This window comes from Sinocyclocheilus anshuiensis, unplaced genomic scaffold (assembly GCF_001515605.1).
Source record: "Sinocyclocheilus anshuiensis isolate Anshui unplaced genomic scaffold, SAMN03320099.WGS_v1.1 scaffold637, whole genome shotgun sequence".
Classification (NCBI taxonomy): Eukaryota; Metazoa; Chordata; class Actinopteri; order Cypriniformes; family Cyprinidae; genus Sinocyclocheilus; species Sinocyclocheilus anshuiensis.
In genome coordinates this window covers 56,819-76,136 of record NW_015539816.1, presented here as the reverse complement: position 1 = coordinate 76,136, position 19,318 = coordinate 56,819, and the positions used below count along the sequence as shown (strand labels likewise).

The window sequence follows — 19,318 nt, the reverse complement described above, 5'->3', positions numbered from 1 at the left end:
ATGAAACTGTTTCTCTGTGCCGTTGACAATAAAACTAGGAATAAATATAATCTTACTAATTCATATTATTGGACAGTGACTGACAACTGATATGTATATGCATTTTATAGTCTATAAAAATTTGAATGCTGTAATAACTGTACCAAACTGAATATTTCTGCACCGTTTGGGCCTCTGAATAAAATTGTGATGAGTTTTCCTTGAGTATAAGCACATTCGTCCTTCATCATATGGGCCATAAAAGCCTGATGTATCAAATAAGATACAAAACATAAAACAGACATATCCAAACTTTTTTTCCCTAAAAACTCGATAAACTGTTTCGGTATTACAGTAAAAAAAATATTTTCTATTATTTCATATTTAGGGGCTTACTGGGATTATTATGTTCTGAACTCTCTTAAACAGCAAATATTTGTAACCACTTTTATGTATTTTCACTCAGTCTCCACTAGATGGCGCAGTTTCAGCAGGACTGGTCTTTCCTTCTCCTCGGCGCCATTTTCAAACAGTGTTACCGCCACCGGAAGACCGTTCACCGTGGGGAGGGGAGGAAATTTGCAGACACTGATGCTTAGCTAACCTCAAAACAGTTTCACACTATGAAAGCACCGAGGAGAAGCACCCAAACAACGAACAGCAAGCAGACTTTGAGGGTTAATTGTTGTATCGGCTATTATATTCCCCCTGAGGAGAGAAGCTTTATTTCCGTGGGCCAGAGACGCTGCTAATGTTAGTATTATGAATACTGCAGAATGAAGACTGAGGCTAATGCAGCAAACTCCCTCCGAAGACAGACTGACAGTTTACGTAAACATCAACAAGCGTTAGAGTAAGTATGTTTTGTGAAAACGGTTTATGTTTGTATTATTAATTGGCTTTTGTAGCTTTATGGTCACGTTTTAAAAGTGAGCTGCCTAACTTAACCTACCTAACATTCGCAGTGCGTCCAAAAGTGCTGTCTAGGGGTTTGTTTCCAAAAAGCATCTATGGTTGCAAGTTCTATTGAACTCTATTGGTAGCAACGGAACTTGCGACCATAGTTGCTTCTGAAAAACGCACCCCAGTTTTGGCAGCTCACTAGATTTTGGAACACAACCAACGAATCCCCTTCTTAACGTTGGTTTAATAAAGGTTTAAAGTATTAAATAAAGATACAAAACCAACTAGTGCTCTGTGTGTATCACTGTGTGTATGTAGAGCGGAGCGTGTATTTGTGTTGAATGACCATGACGACCAGCGCCGAGCGGAAGTTTATCAATCTGCGGAAGCGTTTGGATCAACTGGGCTACAGACAGCCACTAGCCATTGAGAGCCTGCCACTGGTCGAGAAACTCTTCAGGTGAATATGCTGTATTATTCATGCTGAACTATACACCAATAAAGATTTTTGTCATCTGGGTCAGTAGTTTAGATACTCTTGCCCTGCCGTTCCTATATATATATGTATATATGTGTGTGTGTGTGTGTGTGTGTGTGTGTGTGTGTGTGGCAAAAATTATATTTTCATTTTGGAAACAAATGAATGTTTATGAAAAACGATGGAATATGGTTACTTGTTTATAATTTAACTGATGCTTCTAAGTCATTTGTAGATAACAATTCTGAGTACATCACACAAAGCCAAATATTTACATATTTTGGTGGCATAAAAACACAAATACATGATCATTAGATTGTGACAATTGCAACACTGGCCTAATGGAGCAAGTACAAGTTCTGCCAAGAACATGTAGATGTTCATCATAACAGTTCCAAAATGGCTGAACATATGTATATTTGATCTCGTTTCTGGAAATAGTCTTCATGAAAATGAAACATGACATACATTTTATAAATGTATATAATATGTGAAACATGATTTGACAGGAGCATAATCATTCTGGTTTCATTTATATCTTAGTGACCTGGTCCACACCACAGAGAGTCTCAGGAATGCCAAGCTTGCTGCAGGAAAGACGGAAAAAGAAAGTCGAAATGTTGATGCTGTTCTGGAGCCATATAAAGCTGAAAATGCCCGGCTAGTCAAAGAAAGCAATGAACTGCACCTTGGGCTGTTGAAACTGAGAGAGGAGAAGGATCGGATCAGCAGGGGTATGGATTGAGTTTAATGCCTCAAATCCTGTTGCAAACAAATTTGATCTAAAGGGAATGGTTATAATAACCATTTTTCCATTAACAGAGCTGAAAGCATACATCAGGAAACTGGACCATGAAACCTCAGATCTGAAATTCCTCAATAATCAGTATGTGCACAAAGTCCGGTCTCTTGAGCAGGACAGCAAAGCTAAGACAGAGCGTATCCTACAGCTCCAGGAGAAGAACATGCAAGCTGTTGTTCAGACACCAGGTTGGTACATTTTATTTAACATTGCAGCTATGTTATTCATCTGTGTCTGTTTATGTTACAGTTAGAGCAATTTATAGTGAATAACTAATTTAATTAGGAGGGAAGAAACGATCAATCCCGTTTAGACGTCAGCGGATGCAGATAGATGAACTCCTCCCACCCTCCAGTGGCTCCATCCCTTCATCTGTGGCACAACCAGATGATCCTTACATCGCTGACCTTCTTCAGGTGGCTGATGACAGGTGTGGGGAAGGAAACAAAACAGAATCATGATAAATCAATTTTGTAATTAATGCATTTGAGGGCAGACATTAAGTGTTTCTTAAGGAAAGAAAAGAAAAAAGGCAATATTTAAACATTTAATTAATTTGCATGAGAGAGTTACTGCATTAATTTTGAAAGCACCGATTCTAACACATTATTATAATATTTCATAATATTTATAAATGCTATAAATATAAAAAAAGTTTTAAATTATTTTTGCAATTTATATATATATATGTGTGTGTGTGTGTGTGAATGTGTATATATATATTTTTTTTTTGTGACATTTAAATATTTAATCTGTTGCACAAGTTAACAAATTCAGCCCAGTTGTAACATATATAGTAAACATGAAGTAAACATTTAAAAGTTAATATAAGGCCTTTAATAATTGTGTTATTATAAAAACAGTGTTTATAAATATAAATACAATTATTTAAATAACTTTTACAGCTTTTAATAATAAAAAAAGTTATGACTCTTTTTGCTAGGATTCAGGAGCTTCAAAAGGAAGTGGCACAGCTGAAGCTTGACCTAAAGAGAGCGCAGGCAGGAATCAAACATCTAAACACTCAGGTAAGCATGCACACACTTAAACTTATTTCATTTAATTATATATAAGATTACTTATTCTGAGGTGCTATTTTAATATTTCAGGAAACAAATTGTTTTACATGAGCTGCTACCTCATTGTCTGGTGAGAATGAGAGCATGATTATAGTTGTTAAAGTGAAACTGAGAGTCCTCCTTAAACTTGTTTAATACTTTTTTTGCAACATCCTTCAGGAGACCACATGGGTATTCAGAACTGTCAGTTATTTCTAAAATAATATTGTCTCAGTTATTTATTATATTTTAACAGTGAATGCCTTTATTCATAACATGCACCCTTAGAAGTTTTGGTCATGCTGTGTGTACAGGTGGAAGAGAGAGATAAAGAGATTGAGCGTCTGAATCGAGCTCTGGATGGTGGTCGACCAAATGATGTCATCTCTCTGGAGGCTCAAAACATCAGTAATGAAAAACTTATTGCTCATCTGAACCTGCAGGTAAATGGATATTCCTCTAATAATTATATTTACTTCATCTTGTCTGGCAGATTATCTGACTGAGACCACCGAACCAAACATATACCTTCAAGATTAAGAGTTCACTGATGTCCATCACCTCTTTCTGTTTGCTTTATGCGTTTATAGGTGTTTATCTCCAGCTAGATGCTAACCCTGTAATAAGCCTATAATAACAAATAATTTCCTCTCTCAGATAGAGTATCTGCAGGAGACCAACAGATCCCTGGAACAGAGAATTGACGGACTGCAACAGAGGAAGAAGACCGTGTCCAGTGAGGTGGCTGACCTGAGTGCTCGAAATCAAGAGCTCTGTCAGGAGCTCACTGAGATAGACCAGCTTGCCCAGCAGCTAGAGAAAGACAAGGAGATGGTTCTAGAGACTGCCGACATGGAGCTGCAAGAGGCCAAGGTGAACTCAGTGGGGTCTATGCGTGTGACCTTTTTTTTGTTTTTTTTTGGCGTTTTGCCGTTATTTAGATAGGACAGTCTAATGACAGGAAGCGAATTGGGAGAGAGATGGGGGCGGGATTGGGAAAGGTCCACAAGCCGGGATTTGAAATCAGGACGCCTGTAGCGCAACAGCGCTGTATGTCGGCTCGCTGCCCACAAGGCTATCTGCACCGACTGTGATCAACTTTCAAGTAATAGAATAAGCCTCAGTTCTTCTCTGAAGGTGTAAAGTTTTGCAAAATCTATTTATATAAAATTAATAATACTGGATTAACGTTGCTGTATATAAGTGATTTTAAGCAGGTTTTTTTTTACTTGCCTTTCTATTTTATTTAATTATATTTTATTGCTATTTAATTATATTTTTAAGAGTCTAGGCCAGTCACAGACAAGTGCATTTCAGTAATATTAGATGACATTTTATATTCAGAGAACCTTAAATTCTTAAATCTTAAATTTTGACTTAAATTAAATTTTAAAATTGACAAATACAATTTTAATACTCATATATTTTAATATGTATTGCTATTTAATACTTAGTAAACTAATGATTATAATGTTAACTTTTGGTCTCAATGTGTTAAAGCTTGGATTTTAATATTTTAAATACTTAAATATTTAGCTTTATGTTGTGATACTTACACTAGCCCTGTTTCTATCTCTAGAAAGAGGTTCAACGTCAACAGCAGGAGCTAGAGAACCTGGAGGAGGTCATCACTACATTAAGACGGGTATGTGCATGGGTCCACATTGCAGCATGTGAAATGAGCTGTTAAATTAACCATCTGGTTCAGAACAGCACATTTATTCTGTCTGGCCTGACATGACATGGATGGTTAAGTATAGCTTCTGGATATAAACTTATGTTTTTGTTTACCATCTTTGGGGAAATACTTTACAACATCTATTAAAAGATTCCTGACTATAAGGAAATACTTCTTCATATAGCTGTTCCAGATATCTCACTCTTTATTACTGGCCTTTAGAGTGTTTGAATAGTGGTAATTAGGAATTTTGCAGGTGAATAATCTTAACACACAAATAAAAATGTCTCCATGTTTATCTGAAAATTAAGTTATAAATTAAAGGTGTGCATTGTAAAGAACATTTGTAAACTGTTTCAGAAACCAGGCATTTCTTTTGAATCCAAATGCAATAATACAAAGAAAAAATCAAAGACAATACAACATGAACTGTATTTATTAATTAAAGAAGAAAAAAGAATGGCCAATTAAAAATCATAATGACCAATTAATAATTTGAAGCATACACCATTGCCACTCATCAGGTCGTGTCCACAGCGCTACCAAAGTCCCTTTCAAAAAAGTCTGTTCACTGGGCGGCCATATTTGCAACGCCTCCAGGCAGCTTAAACAAGACCAAGTCCTGTCTAAATGAATGGGGGAATCCTGAAATCTCAAAAACTGCTCGCTGAAGTCGCAATTAAATTACATATTTCAAATCAGCAATAAAATCTAAATGAACTGCCCCTTGAATGTTGTTTCTTATGCTAAAATAGTGTTTAAAAAGCTTGTTTTTCAGGCTAGACCGGCCAATGCGCTTGCGCAGTCATAGCACGCTTAAGACTGCGCATGCGCATTGGCTGGTCTAGCCTCAGGTTTTTTATGGGAACTGGAGCTTCTAATGGCTGCTGCAGTGATGCAATGACTTTACCAATCAGCGATTGGCTCTTATTTAGAAGGCGGGACTATTCCGCCATATTGCAGTTTCTCCCATTCATAAGTATAGGAGTGAACCGTCTTTGTATTTCTATAGTCTTTGGCGCCACCCAATGCATTCAATTATAACTGTGATTTGGGTGAGATTCAGTAAAAAAAAAAATTTGTAATGATTTGTTGTAGGATATGGCAGAGGGAGATCACGTGAAAGGCCGTCTGAGGGATCAACTGCTTGATCTTCAAGAACAGAATGACAAGATGGAGGGCCTAATACACTTTCTGGAAGTAGACAAAAAGAGACTTCAGGATAAAGTAGAAGCAATGACACAGGCTGGTGAGATGTAACACTGCTCTATATGTTTTATTTGCAGGTGTGTGTGGGGTGTGCATATGTGGTTTGTCATTCACCTGATTTTGGTACTGTGCTTGTTTCAGATAAGCAGATGATTCTAGAATTGGAGCAGATGCGTGCAAGGCATGGGATGTGTGGCAAGGAGCAGTCTCCATCCCGTCTTGATGGCTTTTTGAAAAGTTTAGAGGAGGAAAGGAATTACTACAAACAGGAGCTGGAGCGATACCGGCTGCTTAGGGGCAGGACAGACAAAAGCCCCACCCCTAGTCCAGGCAGGGGGAGGAGCCCCAGAGGAAGAGGCAGCTGGCACGGAAAGGTTGGAGCTGACATTTACTTCTGTAATTACATACTAATTATTACATACATACATAATTATATAGTTTTTCTCACTTTATGAACTGTTAAAGGGATAGTTCACACAAAAATGAAAATTGTCATTTATTACTCACCCTCATGCGGTTCCAAAACCGTAAGACCTTTGTTCTTCGGAACGCAAATTGATTCATTATGTTTGTTTCTTTGCACACAAAAAGTATTCTCGTAGCGTCATAAAATTGCTGTTGAACCACTGATGTCACATGGACTATTTTAATGATGTCCATACTACGTTTCTGGGTCTTGAATGTGGTAGTACCCTTGCTGTCTATGCAGAGTCAGAAAGCTCTCGGATTTTATCAAAAATATCTTAATTTGTGTTTCGAAGATGAACAAAGGTCTTACGAGTTTGGAACCACTTGAGGGTGAGTAATTTTTTCCCACATTTTTGGGTGAACTATCCCTTTAACATATGGACACCTGGATGAAGTGTAAATAAGCTTCCTATTTACAAATATACCTTTTGTTTTAAATAAATAATGATTTGCTACGTTTTCAAAATATAAAAGCCAGTGAAAATTTTATAAAAAAAAATAAATATAAATGAAAATATCTGTGAAAAGATGCAATATTTTGTAATTATAGTTATTATACATTTTATGCATATTTCCTTATTACCTTTATTTTATACGTCATAACTGATTTTGTAACAAGGCTGCATTTTTGTGCACATTTTACTGATTGACTCTTTAATTACCTGCTTAAACAATTATTTTAGAAAGTATTTACCAAATATACAAAAACAACATGATTACATCACACCTCACTGGGAAACAAGTGGCTGTTTTTGTATTTCTAGAGAGATGGTGACGCAGAGCTTTCACGTGCACTGAAGGAGAGGGATGAGCTACAGTCAGTGCTGCTGGGCTTTGAGAAACACATGGAAGACATCCAGACCAGAGTTAAATTACTGACTGCAGAGAGAGACCAGCTCAGCACTCAGTACCAGCAGGTGAGAAGAAATCTGGAAATGCATTTTTTTTAAGACACATCTAGATAGAAGATAAGACACATCTAGTTGTTTTCCTTTAAAGTTATGCGTGTGTTTTAAATATAGGCTCAGGAGGAGCTGAGACGTGTCCAAAGGGAGCTTGAGTCCTCTGAATTCCAGCACAGGATCAGAGATGACAGGGAACAGACTGAAGCTGAACTCCAGAGAGCTACTGCCGAGAGAGACGCACTTAGAGACAGGCTCAAGGTGTGTGTTTTTGTGCGTTTGTGTATGTGTTTGCAAATTGAGTTATTGTTTTTTTTTTAGCAGACCATAGGGGTTGCACCGACTAATCAACTAGTCGACTTCAGTGCTCTGCCATGACACTTTTAGCTTGACGTCGACTAGTCGCTGGTTCTATACAGGGCGCAACAGGATAATAAATCTTTGAAGGACTTCCACATTTACGCCCCGTTTCCAAACAGTTCAAATGACAAATAAATGCATACTCTGAAAGCGCTCCACAAGACATATGCGATTATATTACTGGATGCTCGAAATTGAACAGGAGAATGCACGTTTTAAACAGCTTATTGTACAGGTAAGTTAATCGCCGTTCTAATCTAATGCGCAGCTGCACTGTAACGCACACACATAGGCTACAGACAGTAGCGCGTACATCACGCGCACAGAATCATTCAGCGCGGAAATGTATTGTCAACACTGTTCTGTGATTTCTCAATAAAATAGCTTAGAAACTGAATAGTTCTAGCATATATTTCTTAATAACTAAATCCCACAGCTTCACTATTAGTAGAGAGACGCTGCCAGGTAGAATTAATTCACACACGCAATCGCTCTCACTAATGCATTCATATTAATGTAATCTTTACTGTGCTACTTTATCTGTATCTGATTTAGAATGAGCAGAAATCTGTGAGAAATATAACGACCTAAAGACAAAAGAACTGATAAAAAAAGCTGTTATAGGAGCAATAGCCGTGTGGGCAGCGCTGTGTCATATGTCATAGCTGTGCACAAGGTGTTTGTCACAGCTCCAGACTTATTTGTTCATTAATGACGTCATCAGCGACTAGTTGATTTCGACTCGACTTTCATCACATAAAAGTCGACTTAAAAAAATCAGAAGTCGTTCAAGCCCTAGCAGACCATAAATAGCTGCTAAGTATATGCAGGCAGTTTTCTGTGGTTAGAGTTGTGCGTTTGAAATTCCACATAGCACTTCTAAACTGTAGTTCACTTGTAGGTTGAGTGATATAGCTGTGTGTTAAAGGGAGAGTTGCCAAGATAAATCTTCTTTCGGATTTTGCAGGTTGCACAGAGCACAGCTCTGACAGACAGAGAACAGGAGGAGATCAGGATTCTTGACCTGGAGAACACCATTGAGATGGTACTACACTAACAGAGCTTGCACTGTTTATAGTTTCACAAACATTACCAGTGTGTTTTGTCATGTCTGGATAGTCATAGGCTAATTAATTCCAGATGTCTTGAGGGCACTGCAGGAAGGGGACCGTACTTGTAGGGCTGTTAAAAATTAATGTGAGCAACTGAATCCCTTCCAAAAGACATTTTATGACCTGTACATTTGTAATTTGCAATTTATGATCATTTGATTCTGGGTGGGAAGTTTTTATTACTTATTATGAGACCTGAATTGCTCTCATGAATAAAAATTGTATTATACTTAGTATACTAATAGAAAACTTTCTCCCCGTATTTTTAATTTTCCACCCCCAAGTGGCACACTGAAAATAGCACAAAGTAAACTTGGATTAAACCCATTTGGATATTTGACACAAAACTTATATTAACAACTTAAACTTAACCTAAAAGCTATAAACATAGGTTTTGATTGTATGTTATGAGGGTAACCTTCTGGAGCCAGTAATGTTTAGATTGATGTAGGATTTAACAAAAGTGCACATATATGAGAGCAATGCAATGCACCCTTCAAAGTGCCCTTTGCCTTGTTTGTGGGTAGGGCAAAAGAAATGCTCACTTATAAATTTGCCCTATATGTGAGGTTATTTTTAGGTTTTAAAAAATCATAATTTGAAACATTACTGTGCGTGTGTGTGTAGCTGGAGAGAGAGAGGGCTGATCTGCGTGCTCAGGTGGCTGTGCTCAAGGAGAGTCATGTTGCTGTTGAGAAGGAGCTGAAGGCTCAGTCAGCGGTGCTGCTGCAGAATGTAGAAGAGGCCACACAGCAGAGAGCCGAGAGCTGTGCACTCAGGTCTGTGTGTGTGTGTGTTTGTTTGTGTAGCACCGCTGTAGATGGACATTCCTGCCTGTCTTGGTTGTGCTTAAATTGTACCCAGCAGTTGTACCCAAAATTATAAATCCCCTTGATATTTCACATATGTGTGTGGGTGTGCGTTTAGGCTTCTGCAGGAGCAGATGGAGCAGTCTCTCTCAGATGTTCAGCACAGATTATCTGTCAAGACCAATGAACTGCGAGCAGCTCACCAACAGATCGACAAACTAGAAGAGAAAATCGGTGTGTGTCAGAACAGTGTCTTGTATTGCACTTTTCGAATTTTCTCAAGTGCACATCTTTATCTAATTATTAGCTGTTCTGTCTCTTCCTTCCTGTTTTCTCTCATGCATCTGTCTCTCTGTATTAGGCTTGTCAGAAGTACCTTTACTTTGGTATCTAGCCAACACATTTATTTCATTGTTCTTATAGTATTATCTAACTAATTGAGAAAGTTACTTAACTGAGAAATGCTTAAAGGCGATATGCCATTGTTTCAAATTAATTAGTAAATATATTGATGATAGTGTTTTTTCAACACCAGATCAACATATTAGAATGATTTCTGAAATTACATTATAAATTTGATCAAATTAATTTAGCTATTGTGAGCTTAAAAATACTTCAAAAGACTACAAAAATATTTATCTATATCTAACTAATATCTAACTAACGCCAAACTTTTGAAGAGAACTTTTTTTGGGTGGGGGGGTGTATATTAAATAGCATATTAGTTTTGTGTTAATGAGATGCATTTGAAATTTAGGTATCATGACATCCTTTCACTGTACAGTTGTAAATCCTTTTGTAGTAGAAAGAAGATTGTGATCGCTGTGTTTTTTGTGTAGCTGATCTGAGTATACACGGTTCATCTCAGAAGGATGAGGTTGCAGCTCTGCAGAGCACAATAGCCTCTCTAGACCGAGAGAAAGATGCCCTGCAGGATGCCGTGGACCAGAAGACTGAGAGTATGGTGCTGCTACAAGAGGAGATCCACAGGAAGGTACTGCTGATACTTGACACACAGTATGAGGGGATGTTTTATTGTAGCCCTGTTCCCAAAACAGAATGTTTTGTAATATTTGTAGAGAAGATAAACAGCTGCAATCAGTAAATCATGAAAATTGCTGTGGTACTGCTTTATAAAGTTGGTTTTGCTCTACAGGAGAAAACAATTTTGGAAGTCCGGCTTATAGTCACAGACTTGGAGAACTCTCTGGAGTAAGTAACATGAATGTTCTTAGGATGATGAGATGTTTCTGTCTTTTTGGGGAAGAATAGAAGGCCTTGAATGTACATATGTCATGTATTTCAGTCAGCTGAAGGTGACGTTGAGCAGTCGAGAGAGGGAAATCGCTAGTCTGCGCAGACAGCTAGACCAATCACAAGAGGAGCTCTCAGCCGTCAGTCGAGACAGAGAGGTCGCGCTGAGAGAGAACCGCAGGTTACAGGATGATCTGGCAACCATGACCAGAGAAAACCAGGTGCATACATCCACAACAGACCTCTCCTTTTTTCTTTGTTTTTCTTCCCACCCCTTCCAAATGGTAAAGGTGAACCCACTTCTGTTCACATGACCATCTATGACCAGTGAACTTCACATACACACATGCTCACGTTCTTGTGGTCCTTTCTCCAGGCGGTGCACGGAGAGATGCAGGAAGCTCTGAATGAGAGGGATGAACTGAAGCTCAGGGTTCACTCGTATATCTCAGAAGTGGCACGGATAGAAAGCATGATGGCTGCCAAGGTGAGAAATGGAGAGGAAAAAACACCAAAAATAAGTAATTTGATTAAAGACACCAATGTTCAGTAAACAGTTAAATTAAATAAACCAGGGTTACAGTGGCCACTAATTATTGTTTACAATTATTGATCTCAAACTATTTTTCACAGGAAAATTAAAGTGGGTGATGAAAATACTACATTAACTTAAAGCTGCAGTCCGTAACTTTTTTTTGGTTAAAAATGATCCGAAATCAATATTTGAGCAAGTACATAACCAGCCAGTGTTCGAAACTATCGTCTGCCTTTAGCCCGATTCACAACGGTTAGCTTATAATAATGTTTTCTAATTTGAGTGGTACGGGTAGGTTTTCGCGGGAAATTCGAGCATGGCACTGCGTCATTACGTCACGTCGGTAAACATAAAGAAGTTGTCCCGGCTACTAGGCTATGGCATGTGAGGGTCCTGCAGGTGGCAGATCGTTTATAGCCTTTTCTCACAGCAGCCAGAATAATTAAATGTATCATTTTGATGGCGGATTGTAATCCATAAAGGATTGTGTTTATGAAACACATGTGAATGAAATTAAATTATATTCCAGCTATAAATGTGTTTCTGATTACAGATAGCCTGGGATTACAAAGATTCGTATTTTAAAGAAAACCAGTTCGAAGTAGGGCTGTCACGATTATGAAATTTGGCTGACGAGTAATTGTCTAAAAATAGTCACGGTTATTGCGATTAATTGTCTGTTTTAGGGCTTTCATTATATAATAGATTAATTTAAGGGGTCAGTAAATAATTATAATGTTATCTTTTAATCTTTTTGAGTTATTATTTTGTAGTGTAAGATTACATGGAGTATTCCAAATTCTAAGAATTGGCCAATACCGATCCAAAACCAGCGCTATTTTTTTTCTACACCACTACAGAATATCAATACTGTGTTTGTGGAACTAGTGGTCACTCTTTTAAACCCTTTGTTAAACGCAATCCACTAAATACTCACTTCCTCATTACAGAGAAAAACTACATTTTAATAACAATATATAATCTATGAAATTACACTAGCTGACTGTATAATTTAGCAGCAAAAACAATATCTTGAAAAAAAAATCTTTGGTGCACATTATACAATTTAAACATGTTTATTCTGTTAACTATTTGTATTCTTACAAAATACATTCATGAATATAAGACAGAAATCATGATAAAAAGAAAGGCTTCTAATAATCTTTCTGTTTGTGATCATTCCTTCCTTCCTTAAACTTAAAGTATTATAATGGGAATATATCATCTTGGAGAGAGAGTTTTACCGTGCTGACTGTCATAACTGAACGTGACGTGCTGTTTGAATACTGAGCGGAGAATGACTGACAGCTGCAGCAGAAGGAAGATGAGTTTCTGTAAACCTGAATTCTGTCCCTCACATTAAGACATGCAAGCACTGTCACCGTTAGTTTTTCTTTTCTTTTTGTTTTCATTTTTATACCATGTTGTAGCGCAAAAAAAAACAAAAAAAAATGCGACCAAATCATGTGCTTGTGCGACCAGCTGAGAAAGTTAGCTGCAAAACAGCGAGCAGTGGGAAGAATGAGTCTGGAGCCCTGTATAGGCTATACAGTGCATGAAAAGCAAACTGGTGCTCTTCTGTTTCTTTTGGTGTATGACTCCCCCTTGTCTTGTATAAAAAGCACAATAATCGCGGTTGTCTGAAACAACCGCAGTTAGATCAAATAATCGCGATTAGACGGTTATTTAATTATCGCGACAGGCCTAGTTCGAAGGGAGCATAGTTTGCTTTTTGGGTTAAAAGAATTTCTTAATATAAAATTTGATGAGTATAACAATTAGATTAGACTGTGCAGAAATTGAAGTCTACATGCTAATTCAAACAGAGATGGCGACAAAAAGGCAAAACTTACGGACTGCAGCTTTAAAAAAAAAAAAGTAAAATGCAGAGTTAAAATTCAGTGCAGATTCATTTTGTGAACACTCCAATTTGAAGTCAGAAGTGTCGATGCAATTTAAGATTTTGCACTGACGCTGTTTTATGTTGTGTATAGGAACAGGAAAACAGGGACATGCTGGAGCGTTTCCGGACCATCCACACTGAGTCGGAGGATAGAGAGCTGAAGCTGCAGCAGGCTGAGGGGCTAAACAACTCTATCAGACTGGAGCTGCTCTCATCTGACACAGAACGCAGACACCTCCGAGAGAGAGTCTCACTGCAGGACAGGGAGATACAGGAGGTGAGTGACTCTGAGCATGAGGAGTACACTAAAGGCCGTTTTTCATTGCCTCATCTCCTCTGTTTTCCTTCAGCACTTGAACGCTCTGCAAGCATATGAAGCTCAGGTGTCGTCGCTGGCACGGGCAATGTCTCGTTTGGAAGAGGAGATCCAGGCGACTCGAGCTGAGAAAGCCTCAGTGTTGGCAGACCTGGCCTCTGTCAGAGAACTGTGCGTCAAACTCGACTCCAGCAAAGAGCTCACCATTCGCCAGCTGACAGCTAAGAGCATGGAGCTGGAGAGAGTAAGACGCACACGTCATCCTACTACATCTTTAGAAATAGTTTGAAAATGAGCAAATATGCAAGCAACCAACACTAACCTTTGAATGTCAAACTCAGGTGACGGGTGAACTGGAGGATGTGCACTCTGAGGCAGAGCTTCTGAAAAAGCAGTTGGCCAGCGAGCGGCTGACGGTACGCAATCTAGAGACACTGCTCTCCACCAATCGACAGAAGGAGTTTCAGACGCACCTGAGTGCCAGTGAGAAAGAGTCTGAGCTCAAAGTGCTGAAGGACCGCCTGGCTCTTGCTGACAGCAAAACGTAAGTGTAAAAACAGTTTGCAAAAGGGCCATTTATAACGCTTTTGTGACTGTTACACTACCTTTCAAAAGTCTGTAAGTTATAGGGTTCGTACGGGTGCTTGAAATCCTTGAAAATGCTTGAATTTTAACGTAGTGTTTTCAAGGTTTGAAAAGTGCTTGGATTTTGGATAAAGTGCTTGAAACTGCTTGAAATTGCAATTGCATTGGTTTTATAATAATTTGTTTATTACTGAATAACATTAGTTCACTTTTTAGACAAAATGCCTTTTGCATAAAATGAAAACAGCTCCCCTCGACTCTGCGCATGTGGCTATAGTGTGATCCGCCGGTCTTTATTGACGCGCACCTCTGATGGAGCAGAGCGGGAGATTAAAACATGTCGGGAGGTTGCTGAGTCAGTCAGCGTTGGCTATACAAAAATGATGGTTAAAATAATGTAAAGTCTCCTGTAAAGTCTGCTTTTTCAGTTGTGTAAAAGGTAAGCAAAAATATCCATGCTCCGTTAAACTAAATATGTTAAAGGGACAGTTCACCCAAAAATGAACATTCTGTCATTAATTACTCACCCTCATGTCATTCCAAACCTGTAAGACCTTCGTTCATCTTCGAAACACAAATTTAGATTTTTTTTATGCATTCCGTGAGCTCTCTGACCCTCCCATAGACAGCAAGGATTCTTACACAATCAAGGCTCAGAAACGTAGCAAGGAGATCATTAAAATAATCCATGTGACATCAGTGGTTCAACCGTAACTTTATGAAGCTACGAGAATACTTTTTTTGCGCAAAGAAGGCAAAAATAACTACTTTATTCAACAATTCGTCTCCTCCGTGTCACCCTGTAGCGCCATTTTGGAGAGTATCACATACATAAAAAATTATGCAAAGTATGATACGCTGTTTACACAGCTCAGCTTCAGAACACAAATTAAGATATTTTTGATGAAATCCGAGAGCTTTCTGACCCTGCATAGATAGCAAGGGAACTACCACGGTCAAGGCTCAGAAAGAGTAAGGACATCGGTAAAATAATCCATGTGACATCAGTGGTTCAACCGTAACTTTATGAAGCTACGAGAATACTTTTTGTGCGCAAAGAAGGCAAAAATAACTACTTTATTCAACAATTCGTCTCCTCCGTGTCACCCTGTAGCGCCATTTTGGAGAGTATCACATACATAAAAAATTATGCAAAGTATGATACGCTGTTTACACAGATCAAAGCGTAAACGGCGTATCCGCTTATTTTTGTTTTCTTTGTGCACAAAAAGTATTCTCGTAGCTTCGTAAAATTATGGTTGAACCACTGATGTCACATGGATTATTTTAACGATCTCCTTACTACATGGAAGGAGCCTTGATCGTGGAAGGATCCTTGCTGTCTGCTAGTGGCAGACAGAACCTCACATTTTAGCCATTAAACTATTTTTAAGAAATAAAGGAAAGGGATGAGTCAAAAGTGTAAAGAATTATTTTAACTTAAATCACACAGACATCTTACTGTTTAAATTTTTTTGATTTTTGAAGGCACATTTGCTTTTTGTTCTGAACAAAAACAGCAGACAGGCTTATTGAAAATGCTAATTCATCCTCTGCCATCAAAGCCGCTGAGAAAAAATTATTCTTTATACTTTTGACCCTTTTCTTTATTTCTTAAAAATATATTAAAGGCTGAAATGTGAGGTTTGTCACTTTATAAAACTCTTTCTATTTGTGAAAACCTGTATTTGAACTGCAAATCATGTTTTGTGCAGTCATTTTATGGTTTAATGTTACCATAGACATTGCTCTACCCTGCTCATACAGTATTTATTTTATTTGTGCAGGTCTTAAAAAGCCTTACATTTTATTTAAAAAATCCTGCAGATACCCTGTAAATTCTTTCTTTCTTTCTTTTTTATTTTATAATTTATATCCTGTATGTTGGCTGGCTATTTATATTATGCAATGCTATATGCAATGGTTTTTAATAGCACAATAACATCTAATTTAAAGTGAAAAAAAAAAGTGTGTGTGTGTGTAAACATGTAATTTACCACAGTTTAAAGTGCTGGAAAAGCTTGAAAATGCACCTTGAAAGTGCTTGAAAAGTGCTTGAATTTGAATTTGGTGTAGCAAATTAACTCAAAGGGGGAATATTAATAATTAATCATAACTCGTTATAATTAATTGTAATATTTGGATAGGTTAATAGAATTAGCTTGATCAAGCAGAATTTACAGTACAATCAATTGACCATTTCGTCTAGTGAACGCTAGGGGTTGAACGACTTCTGATTTTTTGAAGTCGACTTTTATGTGATGAAAGTCGAGTCGAAGTCAACTAGTCGCTGATGACGTCATTAATGAACAAATAAGTCTGGAGCTGTGACAAACACCTTGTGCACAGCTATGACATATGACACCGCGCTGCCCACATGGCTATTGCTCCTATAACAGCTTTTTTTATCAGTTCTTTTGTCTTTGGGTCGTTATATTTCTCACAGATTTCTGCTCATTCTAAATCAGATACAGATAAAGTAGCACAGTAAAGATTACATTAATATGAATGCATTAGTGAGAGGGCGATTGCGTGTGTGAATTAATTCTACCTGGCAGCGTCTCTCTACTAATAGTGAAGCAGTGGAATTTAGTTATTAAGAAATATATGCTAGAACTTTTCAGTTTCTAAGCTATTTTATTGAGAAATCACAGAACAGTGTTGACAATACATTTCCACGCTGAATGATTATGTGCGCATGATGTACGCGCTACTGTCTATAGCCTATGTGTGTGCGTTACAGTGCAGCAGCACATTAGATTAGAACGGCGATTAACACAACCTTTACAATAAGCTGTTTAAAATGTGCATTCTCCCGTTAAATTTCGAGCATCCAGTAATATAATCACACGTCTTGTGGAGCGCTTTCAGAGTATGCATTTATTTGTCATTTGAACTGTTTGGAAACGGAGTGTAAATGTGGAAGTCCTTCAAAGATTTCTTATCCTGTTGCGCCCTCTATAGAACCAGCGACTAGTCGACGTCAAGCTTAAAGCGTCATGGCAGAGCATTGAAGTCAACTAGTCGATTAGTCGGTGCAACCCCTAGTGAACGCTCAGTATTGATTATTAATTCAAAGAAATGTTAATTTCCATGTTAAGGGAAATACCCTTTTTAAGGTACAGTACTACTCAGAGCATGTAAACAAGATCAAAATCGTTAAATTGACTGTTGCAAGCAGGGAATCAGAACCAAATACTCATATGTATTGTCCACAAAGTTTTATTAACTAAATCACAAACACATAACTAGTCTAAAAGCACACACACACACACAAATCACGCATATGTGGTACATGGGAAGGGTAAGTGACACTGGATGAATGAAACCGGACAGAAGCAGGGAGAATGAGGTCGAGTTGACCATCTGAAAGAACCATCAGTCTCTAATTCAAAGCACAGTATATGATAGCTTACATCAAACCTCTGTCTGGTGAAAGGAACTATAATTGCATTTGACTTGGCTGTGGAACGAGAGTCTCGTGAAGCCTCTGAAGAAGGTCTGGATGTTTCATTCGATGGCAGAAGTTGCAATCTCTTGAAACTCCAAGGTTGTTCTTGACTCTGTTGTGGTTGAGAGAGTGCTCTCTCCTGAGTAAGCACATGGCTGGGTGTAAAATTGGGCCTGCTGGCCCTGGGGGCCGCAGTGGAACTGCAGGCCACAATCCAGAGATGAAGATGCAGAGACTGCTGGGAGCAAAGAGAGAGAAATGTCTGATCGAGGACATTTCCATTATGGTGAATTCCAGGGTTGAGTGATGACGAACTCCAGTGGTATTAGTCTTGACTCTTGGTGGTCGAGAGCCATCTCCCCAGGCTGGGGAGACTGCACACAGCTCTATATGTTGGGGCCTGCCGGGCGCGCCCCCGTCAGCTCAGGCTCTCCACACAGGCAGCAATCAGAAGATTTAGCAGAAGAGAGAAGGCGGAACTGTGTGTGAGCCATTTAAAGTCTGGGAAGAGTCACGCCTCTCAGGAAGGGCTTGACCAATGAGAAAAGCTGAATTTCCAAGCGGGAGGTTGGAAATATTGGGGTGTTTTTATGACTCCTTGTCTGAGAGCATGGTTCGAATGGCTCTGGCAGTCTATACTCTGATTAAATTACAAACACATGGCATTCTATGAGGAGGTAGTGTACACCAGAGTGTGCGTTGTTAAATGAGCATTGATTTGGTAGGAGACACGATATAGGTGGGGTTACATCAACTAGTACTTCACTCATAAAGCATGCATAAAACAAAATACAATCCAAGAGACACTATACAAGACAGTTAAAATCATACACACAATGTCCTGGGATGCATGCTTATTCGTAGAAAGGTTTGTCTATGAGTGCAAAGGAGGAAAGTTCCCTTTTTATGGGCATTGTGTAGGTTTCAGAAGGGTCCGTTCTTATTGCACGTGGCATCTCTCACATATTTTGAGTAAATAAAACAGTCTTATCAGATGGTTGCCCTGGTAACTGAGCTCTTTAGGGTGCTCTTTCGGGGGAAGGGTCCATAGACCCTCACAGTTTGCTCGTTGAGTAAGGGGGTTTGCTGGATTATTCATTAAATAGAATTAATAAATCTGTGTCTGATTAGTCCAAACGCTACATTCAAAAAGGTGTAAGAGCCCTGTAAATGTTTGTTTTTTTTAAGTGTTTTTGAAACTATTTGATGCTATCCGAAGCTAAATTTATTTGATGGAAAAATACAATAAAAGCTTTGACAAATAGTATTAAAACTGTCAAATAAAAAGTTATTTTATGTCATATTTTATGTATGATTAAGTTTTATGTATTTTATGTAATTTATTCAAAGTTGAATTGCTAACTGCCAATTCGCATGTTTTCACTGATGCATGATCAAAAGTTAAAAGCAATTTTAAATGTAACACTCACTTAATCTGTCCTGTTGTTTTAGAGTAGTTTATATATATATATATATATATATATACACACATATATGTATGTATATATATGTATGT

General features: G+C 38.2%; 1 protein-coding gene across 2 annotated transcripts in view; it reads left to right on the top strand.

Moving 5' to 3' along the window:
* The first annotated feature begins 504 nt into the window (after positions 1-504).
* Positions 505-19,318, top strand: part of cep135 (centrosomal protein 135) — a 22,615-nt gene continuing 3,801 nt past the window's right edge. For both annotated transcript variants that reach the window (XM_016479987.1, XM_016479988.1), the window contains exons 1-23: positions 505-832; positions 1,201-1,342; positions 1,904-2,094; positions 2,183-2,350; positions 2,448-2,592; positions 3,106-3,190; positions 3,535-3,663; positions 3,878-4,093; positions 4,800-4,865; positions 5,997-6,147; positions 6,249-6,481; positions 7,340-7,492; positions 7,598-7,738; positions 8,805-8,882; positions 9,577-9,728; positions 9,877-9,992; positions 10,598-10,752; positions 10,915-10,970; positions 11,065-11,233; positions 11,389-11,499; positions 13,542-13,727; positions 13,801-14,010; positions 14,108-14,310. In XM_016479987.1, the coding sequence (XP_016335473.1) occupies positions 1,224-1,342; positions 1,904-2,094; positions 2,183-2,350; positions 2,448-2,592; positions 3,106-3,190; positions 3,535-3,663; positions 3,878-4,093; positions 4,800-4,865; positions 5,997-6,147; positions 6,249-6,481; positions 7,340-7,492; positions 7,598-7,738; positions 8,805-8,882; positions 9,577-9,728; positions 9,877-9,992; positions 10,598-10,752; positions 10,915-10,970; positions 11,065-11,233; positions 11,389-11,499; positions 13,542-13,727; positions 13,801-14,010; positions 14,108-14,310 (3,233 nt within the window). In that variant the 5' untranslated portion in view covers positions 505-832; positions 1,201-1,223. The remainder of the gene's footprint in view (positions 833-1,200; positions 1,343-1,903; positions 2,095-2,182; positions 2,351-2,447; positions 2,593-3,105; positions 3,191-3,534; positions 3,664-3,877; positions 4,094-4,799; positions 4,866-5,996; positions 6,148-6,248; positions 6,482-7,339; positions 7,493-7,597; positions 7,739-8,804; positions 8,883-9,576; positions 9,729-9,876; positions 9,993-10,597; positions 10,753-10,914; positions 10,971-11,064; positions 11,234-11,388; positions 11,500-13,541; positions 13,728-13,800; positions 14,011-14,107; positions 14,311-19,318) is intronic.